Here is a 12,282-nt window from a genome sequence, read left to right on the forward strand (position 1 = left end):
TTTTGTCTTGTTTTGATTTCCGCCTCCTACTCGCATTACTAAAGCTTTTCGTGCCCCTTCTGACAGCAGTTTTCAACCACTGTAATCTGCCCCGCCCTTTTCGTGTTTTCAATGGTGTTGGCCGTGCTCACGTCTGTTAGGTGTATCCCCAGTTAGCTAGATATGTTCCCTCAGCTTAATGTGGTCTGATGTTCTGCATAACTGCAATATGAGCTTCTGGAAAAGAAAACTGTGAATCAAAGTAGCCACCGCTCCCCAAACAGCATTGTTGCAAAGCCAGCTCAATTGTTCAGAGGGTTACACTGTTCAGAGGCCTGCTATACCGTTGTGAGATGGGGCTGTATACTACTAGCAGCAGAACATCTGGCGGAAGGGAAGCCGAAGCCCTCGAATAGAATGCGCTGCGCTCGCTTTCACTTTCTTGCCAGTTCTTCACTTTTCTTCCACTTTTCTTTTCCTTTTGTCTTGTATTCTATTACAAATGTAACCACCGCGGTCTCTCTTTGCCTCGGTTCAGTCATGTGAGTACTTCGGAATCTGCTCAGTGCGAGTAATACGTGCTATGTAAAACCGCAGGTGTTAAAAAAAATGTTTGTAGCCAGAGGTTTTAGAATGTTGTACTCTGAATCATGCATTTCCCTAATCAGTTTAACCTATTCTGTTAGCATTTCTGGATTGAACAACCAAAGACCAGGAAGCATACACAGTCGTCTGGTGGTTCTCCAAGGTCTGTTCGAAAAGGCACCCAGATAGAGATATTGCTATGATGCCATAGCGAAGATGGGGAACACTATACAAATGCCAGCCGCAGCATTGCCTCTTATTCTCTAAGTAGCAATGAGATACTGTCCACTTCCGTGTGAAGCTGTCTAAGGTGATGTGGAAAATCTATTCTGTCTCTCTGCAACGTTATTCAGAAAATGTGTACAATGCAAACCCCTCCAAAGGAACTTTGCCCTTATTCCGACTTCAGAAGTGTAAAAAGGCAACCCGTAAAATAATGATTGTCAGACGAAGCTCACATGGTTTGTCAAAGGGACCCAGCCACATTGTTTTCAGGAATGTCTGTTAATAGGGTGCACAATGTGATTATTGTTGTCTCTGTGTTGATGGTTTTCTCCTTTGAACCTGTTTTTAGGGATGGAGAATTGTTGTTGTTCTTAAGATATTATCAGTTGGCAGCCACCCATTATTAAATGTGGCAGACGATTGTCCAGTATCTATACAATTTATGTTAACATTGATTGTGAAATGTAGAACCTAATTTGTAAAGCAGTTTACACATTAAAGTTAAACTTAAGTGTGCACTTAAATACATTTGCATGGGCAAATTTCCTATCCAGAGTCATAGAATAACGATTGACACGGAACAGTACCCAGCGTAATAGGCTGCATGGCTACACACTTAAAAGGTCCAAAAGGCGAGACCTATTGGCTATGCCAATGCTAGTTTTCAATTCTGCTGTTTCTCCAGAGTCTAATTGTGTCTCTAGCAGAGATTTTTCTGCATGATGGCCGAGTGACAATCCTATATTTGTGTTGCTTAGACCTTCAGTGGGTGTGACATAGCACTAAAGAGCCGAATTGGCTGCTCTCTGAAGAATCACCATAGGACTGAGACTGGAGATAATCACTGCTTGCCATCCGAACAGATTACATGTGCAAAAGGCTACACCTGCAGTTTGATATTCCTAAAATTTGGGATTTTAATTCCTACCAGGTAGTGCAGAAATATTTACTAAGGTTAGAAGGCACTCTGGTATAAAAATGTATCCTTTAAATCAATTTTGTGTGGTGCCAAGCCAAGTGCATTTCAACATCTCATGTCATCTAGCTTTTTAAAGAAGATATGCTATGATATAGTAAATCTGGGCTTGGAAGAAGCTTTGACAAACTGTTTCAACTTTGGAGCTCATTATAGGTTATATCAAGACCTGGCCTACCTTTTAATCTGATACATAGGTGTTTATTAGTTCAACTGTAGTAGTGCGCTATGCAAGTATTTATGTTAAATCATACATGAAACCCAATTCTTGGAAAATAGTTTCTCTACCATTTTCTCTCCGTCGTCTTCTACATGTCTATCTCGCACTCCATCCTTTTCTCTAGCTCCTTGTCGGTTCATATCCCTGCGTCTCTCAGGATGGTGCTCCACCCATGTCTTTACTGTAGCATTATAGCCCACAGTCGAGGCTTATACCAGTTGTTAGGTGAGCACAATGACCTTTTATCAACTGGTATAATCCATGGCAGAAGGTACTTGAAATCCCTGAAGCCCTGGCACCTTTGATTCACAGCTGTTGCTGTGATTGTTCAACATCTAACAGCCACTCGCAGGGCCACGGCTGTCAACTGTTGAACATTCCCAGCAAGAGATTAGAAAGGGGGCTGAAGCCAGCCCTGGTTCCCCCCAGCTTGGCTAAACTTCTTTTTTGTACAGCCGAGCCAGGGAGGTCCAGAAGCTGAGCAGTAATACCCCTCCCTCCCCCGAGGCTCCAGTGACTCTAAGCTATGGAGCAGGAAGGTTCCAGTTTGTCCAGGAGCACAGCCTCTGCCTTTTGCTTTTTCCTCCACACCCTGTATTTTGGAAAGGCAAGGGAAAGACAGAGGCTTTTTATTAGGACATTGAAATATTGAGAGCAGCGGGTCTATACCAGTTCATATAGACTGCTGTTGACCCATTGTCTTCAGTGTGCTTATAATTTTATCCAAAATATCTCTTATGTGTATTAACACCACTTCAAGAAACTGGACTTGGCATGAGTTTCCCTAAGCTTCAAAGGGACCCTCCCTATCCTTTATTTGTTGCCCTTCTGTCTTGTCCACTATTAATAATCACAATAATGCTCTGCTCTCTGGGTTTTCTCCACTCTCCATCGTGTGTACCTCTCCAGGGTAGAAAATCAAAATATATTACTGGGTGGCCGCAGGCATGTAAAGTGGAAAAACACCACATTCATTCTACCGCGCATAGATGAGAAACACTCACTCTCACTCTCCTTCCCCACAAACACCCACACCCCTTACTTCTCCCTGACAGACGACATGTAAAACATCTTGCCCTACCACTATAATTTCTTGTCCATCACTGTCATTCCTCAGCACTTTTTTGGTTTTTGTCATTTTCTGTGCTGGAAGGTGCACATGGTGTGCCCTTCCAGACCATAGAGCCTAGCTCCGGGACTCCTTCTGTGTTGCAGTGAGCCATCAGTGCACATGCATGATTTTTGTATGTGCTGAGACACCAATCAAAAACCAACTGAAACCCAATATGGTTATCTTGAGCAGAGGTGCAAGCTCTCCAGAGCCATGCAGGGCTTCTTTTGCTTCTCAAAATCCACCTGCAAATGTGATGAATCCGTTTTATGTCAGTCTCAAAACTTCATATCTGATAAATACAGTCCGTGCTAGGCAAGAATACGATTCAACAATTTATTGTTCCATTTGTCGTGGATGATAGTTTAGAAATAGTATACTGTGCTTCTCTGTGTAAAATAATAAAGGGCCCTGTGGCTGGACGTGGGTATTCTCCTACTAATTTAATTTGTAGGAACTTTCAAAAGTATAGACATTTGGGCAGGCATTACAAAGTTGCTGGACGAGTTATGTTTTTCACTGGGAATTCTCTCCACTGAAACTGGGAGTGTCCCATCTCTTCCTCTTTTATTTTGCATAATTAATGCCAGACCCTGGCACTGATGGTGCTATCTGTACAGCGCTCATATGCCCACAGGTTTTTTGCAGCACCAAGAGCACCCCAATATTGAGTTACAGACAACATGAAGGAGACTAGACGAGTTAGGAAATTAAGTGCCTTACTTATTTCCTGCATTGAAAGTGAAGTTACAGAATGTTACAGACACAGCATGATCACAGACTGCCTCTTGTATTAAACTGCAGTTAAAAAAAAACTTAGATACTCAAGTAATAGATGACAAGATATTCTATTCCTTCCTCCACATTTTTTTTAATAGTATACACATCAACAGATCCACATGTGTTACATTTTGTTGGCTCTAATGAGATAAACTTAAAGTCTGGGGTAAAAAGCCTCAATTATAAACTTCTGCAAGAAGCCACCATAAGCGTTGAGATCAGAACCGCCTGGTATACTTTTGTATCCAGGATTCCCACTGTGTTAAGATCAATGTTTTTAGCTTTTCAGTTACCCTTAAGCGAAGATTCAGTGGGACTATAGTTACCGGAAGTAGTTTATTCTTTGGTACCAACAAACTGTTACAGATGTCCAGATTTCAAGTGGGTAAAACTTAATAAAACACAGAGGAGCTTGCTCAAAGTTGAAGTATGTTATCTGAAGCAGTTCCATGAGCCTACCTGCTTAACTTGGAAACCCAGGACGAGTGCAGCCATTCTAAAAGCACTACTACTTGGGTTACAGTACAGATTAAGGTTATCATTTAGTTATACAGCAATACTTTTCCTGCTCTATCAGAATCATTTAAAGGCCATAAAATCTAAAAAAAAAAGGAGGATGTTCAAGTATGCCATAGGAGCAGAGGCCAAATGTGGGCAAAAGCTGTTAAGTACTTCTGATGTTCTTTGTTTAATGAATTGTAGCTACACCGTTTGTTTCTGCTAGATAAAGGCTTGCACAGGTACTTGGAAGACAATAGACTATAACGACTTAGTTTAGGATGAGATCAAATACAACCTTGCTACTATTTCGAAAAGTTTAGAAGCAAACAATGCTTGCATACCAGTAGCTCTTCATTTGTAGTTTATGTGTACAGTTAATGTGTTACTTGCCAAGACATAAACATCATATCACCAGTCCTTGCTTAAGCTTAAATGGAGGTCTTATAAGCTTAGACACATCCACATCAGTTCCCAAGATGGACATAAGATGATTTTCAAAAAGTAAGGAATACTCTTTTCAGACCCATCCAAATGTGTACCCTACTAGCACTTGTAATAAGGGAAGTATTGGGGAAAATGACACTTATGGAGCACAGCACATAATTGAAATAGGGGCTAAAGCTCCTTTCACCTCCAACGTATGATAGGCTGCCTGAGTATGCCCAGTCCTTGATCCCAAGCGTGCTGTTCTGAGGAGTGCAAGCTTCTCCTCATTATGGCCACTAAGCCTGAACAACCTCTGGCGTTTCTTGCGCACTTTCAGAGGTCAGCCGATCTAGCAGGTGGATGTGTCCAATACTAATTTCAATATGTTCTCCCTTTTGTAATGATAAAGCTAATCTGTGTAGTGCACCCATTGTAATTACCAGTCTTTCAGATGTATTCAAGAATTTGTGGTTATTTATTCACCCTGCCTCTGTTGTCATTGGCTTGAACTTGTAGCATTTTACCTTTGAGATAATCTGCCTGTGAATATATGGTTATCTTGTGCTTGCTACATTGATTATGGCTTCCCATAGAATTGTGCTTTATTTACCATCATTTACAGGTTGCCATATTGTGGCTCCCTCTGACATGATGGATGGACGTATTGGAGCCATAAAAAATGCTCTACTTTCCAACGACTTGGGAAACAAGGTGAGTGACTGGTATAGTGCGAGACTTGGCATTTGTTAAAATACATTTCAGCACTCGATTGAGATGTTTGCTAAGCAGAAAGAGTAAAACACTTCAAGGTGTGCATGAGCCATAAGGACATATGCCATAGATTAAGTAGAGTTGATGTTCTCAAGTCTTTATCTAGGAATAATCTGCGACTTTCTAAAGGGTGCTGGGAAATGTGTCCTAAATATCACTGTGTAGATATTATATTGTTGAGTTTCACACTTTCTATACTTCTTATTGGGGCCCCCAAAAGCACTCTGTTTGGGCTACTAGGTAGTACTGTATCCTTCAGGGCATGGATCAAGAAAAGTGTTTGGAGTCATCTAAAGTGTAGACCGCATGTCTTGCTTTATACCCAGAGAGTGTGCTCCGAAATCTTTCTCACTAGTGTGTAGCATTGTTTTTATATGTGAAGCAGCAGGCAACAGTGAGTGTGCGGGATAGCTTTGCTGGCAGATATTAAAATGATAGCTATTTGAGGTGATCTGTGTCACAATTCAGTAGAGCCTACGTGTTTGTTGGTGATATGAAGGGAACATACCATTAGTTTGTATCCATTTCACTGTCATGCCATTATCCTCATGGACTACAGCTTCATTGTTGAACATCTTATCATTTCCCTATATAAGTTATATAATGTATATATTGATATAATATAGCCATACACTATAAATATATGTGGGATATAATATCCCCTGCTGTACATTATAAGGATATTGCAAGTCACTGAGGAGTTTCATGACATATAGAGGAACGTGGACCGTAGGCAGGAGTTTCTTTATATGGTTATGGTACTCGGAGGTTAGTTGTAATTTCCTTATGTACAACAGGGGTACTTCATTCTTTATAATGCATAGTCACACCATTTTCTTTCCCACAACCTACTTCAGTCCTTGGTGTGTGGCTATTTTATGTGAAAGAGAGAGTATATTTGCAAAAATGAAAACAAAAAATGTAATCTATAGTGCAAAATGAAACACAGCGAAAATGCTGTTCGATATTTCTTGCAAAAAGATGTTAGAATCAGTTTAATACAATTCATATTTTTATAAAAAAGCACAATAGCTCTGAATGTGTAGAAATGTGCAGAAAGATTCTAACCTTTCAATGATTACCTAAGTATTGCAAAAAAAAGGCATGTTTCCATTAATATCTCCTTTCTGCTCGTCACTGTAGAGCTAGAAAAACAGAGCAGGAGAAAGAAAAGCAATGTTTCTTTTTCGTTCTTTAAACAGCTGCTTTAATTATGCTCTTTGACATGACCTGCCTTTCCCCTTGGCTGCTGGCAAGGGAGTATGGCTAAGAGTTTAAGCGAACTGGGTACAGATAAAATGGTAATAAATTAAGGATAAGGGATAAGAGTAGTGGGGAAGTCCAAAGAATAAGGGTACATGGGGTAAGGGAAAGGGATTAATGTATGGATAAGGATTTAAAGGTCATTGTTGAGTTAATGGTAGTGGTTTATGGGTAAGGGATAACATTTAGGGGTTAGGGGTGTGTATATATATATATATATATATATTTAAAATGAAGGTTTTATAAGTTGAATTGATGTAAATAATCATACATATTTTTTGCACATTATGTAAATATATGAAATTGGAAACAGATATATATATATATATATATATATATATATATATATATATATATATATATATTTTTTTTCTATATTTATATGCATAGACTTATATATTTTCGATAAACTCAACTAGTTTTAGAAATTCATAACGTATAAATGATGAAATACGTCATCTATTTGCCTCATGGTATAAACTAACCTTTGTCATGCTAACTGACTTATATTTGCACAGTACTGACATGGATTTTGTATACTGGTATAGTTGACTTTTGGGAGATTAATAAGGGCACTGCGCCCAGCATTACTTTGTGATGTATATCCCTTTAACGAAAACAGGGTGTACTCTCAGTCATGTGACCAAACTGTTATTTAAAAGTACCTTCTTCCTCCTTCTCATGACATGTGATCAAGCCTCGGCTGAGGCGAAACGCGTCATGGCGACTGGTGGGCTGTTTATTCTCCACGAATAAATGCACTAACAACAGGAGCACGGAGTCTGTGGCTTTACTCGATCTTTCTGTGTGGCGTGGCGTGGTGTGGCTGCGCTTTTGCTACGCTTGCATTGAACTTCACGAAATATATATATATATATATATATATATATATATATATATATATATATATATATATATATATATATATATAATATATAATATATATATATATATATATATATGGGTTAAGGCGGGTAATATCTCCCATAGGCCTTACTGTAACCCTTAATCCCTTACACTTCACTCCTCACCCATAATCCCTTATCCTTAGTAACTCATCCCCTCACCCTTGGCCCTTACTTTTAACAAATTACCTGTACCCTTACCACAGTGGTTCCCAAACTGTGCGCCGCGGCACCCCGATGTGCCGTAATGAGTTGCCAGGGGCGCCGCGGGCACACTGTGGGAAATTGCTACCAACGGCCCTCAGCCATCCGTCATTCGGTGGGCATGGCTTGGACGCAGTTTAATGCTGTGTAACTTGTGGTCGGAGCATGAGTGAGTACATGGAGGGAGCGCCTGTTGGAGGTATGGCCGGAAGGCTCAGGCATCCAGGGTCGGGAGGCAGGAGGGCTATTCCACTCCTTGGGAGAAACTTCCAAAACTTAAAATTTTCTGATAGTAATGAGAAGTTAAGAGCCAGGAAGGGGCAGAAAAAGGAGGGGGCACATAAGTGAGAGAGAAGACTAAAATAAAAGCGAGGCAGAGAGGAATCCATAACACTTAGAACACCATGGCAATCCGTGTGATAATAGGAAAGCCCACCAGCCTCAGACTGAATGGAACCCAGTCGAGAAGAGGGAGGGAAGAGAAAAGACAAAAAAAGTAAGTGTGTGGGAGTGAGACACACACATAACGTGAGACTGTGAGAGAGAGAGCGAATAAGAAGGAGAGAGAGAGAGATGGAAAATAGAAAGACAAAGGCACCAAGAGATAGGTAAGAGTGAGAGAGAGACAATGACACAGAAAAACAGAGAGATCAGGACAAAAACAGGGAGTGTGAGAGAGAAAGTCTTCAAAGAGAATATAGAGCACTAAAGACCAACAGCACACCCAGGCGTTTTGGAGGACATGAGCCTGTTTGTTAGAAGAGCGCCGCCTTTAGCTCACTCCTGAAAGGGGGGCGCTGCTGGGAGGGGGTCATAAATCTGTAGGAAGAGATGTCCATCATGCTGGCAATGTCTGGGGGTGGGGGAGGAGGGTTAGGAGTGTTAGGGTGGGGGAGCGATGGCTGTCCCTGACGTCTTTCCTTCTGCATCGAGGTGGGATCAAACGTCACCTCTCAGGTGACCTCAGCATCCCAGGACATGGTGCAGTGCTTCAGATAACCCGGTGGCTGCCCACTGGGGCCCTGTGCGTTAATATAAGACTTTTAAATTGGAATTGTGCTGCTGCTGGCTGCCAAGCGTTTCCTGCAGCTCTGGTGAAACAGCCTTTGTGGCACGTGGAGGGTGCCCTAGCCGCATAATTCTGCATCATCACCCTAAGCGGATTTGTTAGATTTCAAGACCCTTTAGGCAGGGGCTTCCATCACCCGAGATCACGGCTCTACCTCAATGAGTTTTGTGATCCTCTGGTAAACGCGGGGCCTTTCCAGAGAAGCACAGGGTGCAGGCTGGAGGACTAGGTACCCACCGCCCCCTAACCACCCACTGCAAGGTGTGCCATCTCACCACCCACTTCAAGGTGCACCACCTGACCACCCACTTCAAGGTGCACCACCTGACCACCCACTGCAAGGTGCACCACCTGACCACCCACTGCAAAGTGTGCCACCTGACCATCCACTGCAAGGTTCGCCACCTGACCAACCATTGCAAGGTGTACCACCTGACCACCAAATGCAAGGTTTTCCCCCTGACCACCCACTTCAAGGTGCACCACATGACCACCCACTGCAAGGTGCCCCACCTGACCTCCCGCTGCAAGGTGCCCCACCTAACCTCCCACTGCAAGGTGCACCACCTGACCACCCACCACAAGGTGCACCACCTGACCACCCACCACAAGGTGCACCACCTGACCACCCACCACAAGGTGCACCACCTGACCACCCACCACAAGGTGCACCACCTGACCACCCACCACAAGGTGCACCACCTGACCACCCACCGCAAGGTGAGCCCCACCTGACCACCCACTGCAAGGTGCACCACCGGACCACCCACACCAAGGTGTGCCACCGGACCACCCACACCAAGGTGTGCCACCGGACCACCCACACCAAGGTGTGCCACCGGACCACCCACACCAAGGTGTGCCACCTGACCATCCACAGCAAGGTGTGCCACTTAACCACCCACTGCAAGGTGCACCACCTGACCACCCACTGCAAAGTACACCATCTGACCACCCACTGAAAGGTGTGCAACCTGACCACCCACAGAAAAGTGCACATCACCAATAAAGTAGCAGCGGCTTGAAACGCAACTAAAGTTGACGCCATGAATGCCAGGGTCAGCACCAGACTCGCAAGCTCTACAGCACACTTACAAACACGCTCTCATTCATGTTCATTTTAAACTCGCTCACTCACACTCTTTCTCACTTCCATATTCACACTGATTCAGTGCAATGCACTATTACTTTCACTCACTTGTCCTCATTCTCAGTGTAAAAATAATGCTGGTGATACTGATTACGACGGACCAAACTCAATGTTCCATTTTCTCAGAGCGGGTCTCAGTCCCAAAAGCCACTGAAAGCAGCAGCTGGCATAAATAAGGGTTTGGGACTAGGCACTCTGTTGGAGAAAAAAACGATGGATTGGGATGCAGCCAAAGTGATTGCCAGTGGATGAGTTTAATAATTCAAGCATTCCAACCATCATTGTGTCCCAATTACTTTAAGAAAGACAACAGGAAGTACTCCCGAGGTCGGGCTTACATTCCTCCGACTCGCCCACCGGTAAAAAAATGATGGGGAGCCACAGTCAACTGCCGATTAGGTCAAGGGAGCCACAGGTCCAAAAAGTTTGGGAACCCCTGCCTTACCATCTTGTCTTTTACCCCTTGTACTTATCAATCAATCAATCAGTGACACTTATAGAGCGCGCTACATACCCGTAGGGTCTCAAGGCGCTGGGGGGGGGGGGTGCCGCTACTGCTCGAACAGCCAGGTCTTCAGCTTCTTCCTGAAGGAGAGGTGGTCTTGGGTCAGGCGCAGGTCGGGAGGGAGGGAGTTCCAGGTCTTGGCGGCCAGGTACGAGAAGGACCTTCCTCCTGTAGTCGCTCTTCGGATGCGGGGGACGGCGGCGAGGGCGTGGTTGGCTGATCGGAGGTGGCGTTTGGGAGCGTAGAAGTTGATCCGGCTGTTGAGGTAGCTCGGGCCTTGGTCGTGTAGGGCTTTGTGTGCGTGGGTGAGGAGGCGGAAGGTGATTCTTTTGTTGACGGGGAGCCAGTGAAGGTCTCTCATATGTCCGGTGATGTGGCTGGTTCGTGGGATGTCGAGGATGAGTCTGGCTGAGGCGTTCTGGATCCGCTGGAGTCTCTTCTGGAGCTTGGCGGTGGTACCGGCGTAGAGGGCGTTGCCGTAGTCCAGTCGGCTGGTGACGAGGGCCTGGGTGACGGTCTTCCTGGTCTCGGTGGGGATCCACCGGAAGATCTTCCGTAGCATGCGTAGGATGTTGAAGCACGCCGAGGAGACGTTGTTGACTTGCCTGGTCATGGAGAGGGAGGAGTCCAGGATGAAGCCCAGGTTGCGTGCATGGTCTGTCGGTTTGGGTGCGGTGCCCAGGGCGGGAGGCCACCAGGAGTCGTCCCAGGCGGAGGGGGAAGAGCCCAGGATGAGGACCTCCGTCTTGTCAGAGTTCAGTTTCAGGCGGCTGGTCGTCATCCACTCGGCTACCTCTCTCATCCCTTCGTGCAGGTTGGCTCTGGCGGAGGCGGGGTCGTTGGTCAGGGAGAGGATCAGCTGGGTGTCGTCGGCGTAGGAGATTATGCTGAGGTTGTGTTTGCGTACGATGGCCGCGAGGGGGCTCATGTAGACGTTGAAGAGGGTGGGGCTCAGAGATGATCCTTGAGGGACGCCGCAGATGACTTCGGAGGCCTCTGACTTGTACGGTGGTAGGCGGACTCTGTGTTCTTCCGTCGAGGAAGGAGATGATCCATTCCAGCGCCTTGTCCTGGATTCCGATGTTGCTGAGGCGCTGTACTAGGGTGCGGTGGCAGACCGTGTCGAATGCCGCGGAGAGGTCTAGGAGGATGAGGGCCGCTGTTTCTCCATTGTCCATCAGGGCTCGGATGTCATCGGTGACGGCGATGAGGGCGGTCTCGGTGCTGTGATTGGCTTGGAAGCCGGACTGTGAGGGGTCGAGGGATCCGTTCGTCTCGAGGAAGGCGGCCATCTGCTTGTTGACGGTCTTCTCGATGACTTTGGCAGGAAACGGGAGGAGCGAGATGGGGCGGTAGTTCTTGAGTTCGGTGGGGTCCGCTGTTGGTTTCTTGAGTAGGGCGCTGAGTTCGGCGTGTTTCCAGCTCTCAGGGAAGGTGGCGGTGTCGAATGATGTGTTGATGATGTCTTGCAGGTGGGGTGCGATGACAGCGTCGGCCTTGTTGAAGACGTGGTGAGGGCAGGGGTCGGTCGGTGATCCGGAGTGGATGGAGTTCATCGTGCGGATGGTGTCTTCGGTGCTGATCGGGGTCCAGGCGTGGAGGGTGGTGGTGG

General features: G+C 45.3%; 2 protein-coding genes across 2 annotated transcripts in view; both read left to right on the top strand.

The window, feature by feature from the left end:
- Window positions 1–12,282, top strand: part of LOC147710516 (ectonucleoside triphosphate diphosphohydrolase 8-like) — a 615,095-nt gene that overhangs the window by 291,819 nt on the left and 310,994 nt on the right. The window lies entirely within an intron of this gene.
- Window positions 1–12,282, top strand: part of ALAD (aminolevulinate dehydratase) — a 150,219-nt gene that overhangs the window by 98,168 nt on the left and 39,769 nt on the right. The window contains exon 7 of the mRNA XM_086921186.1: window positions 5,426–5,514. Coding sequence (XP_086777312.1) covers window positions 5,426–5,514 — 89 coding nt within the window. The remainder of the gene's footprint in view (window positions 1–5,425; window positions 5,515–12,282) is intronic.

The sequence above is a fragment of the Lissotriton vulgaris genome, chromosome 5 (assembly GCF_964263255.1).
Source record: "Lissotriton vulgaris chromosome 5, aLisVul1.2, whole genome shotgun sequence".
Lineage (NCBI taxonomy): Eukaryota > Metazoa > Chordata > Amphibia > Caudata > Salamandridae > Lissotriton > Lissotriton vulgaris.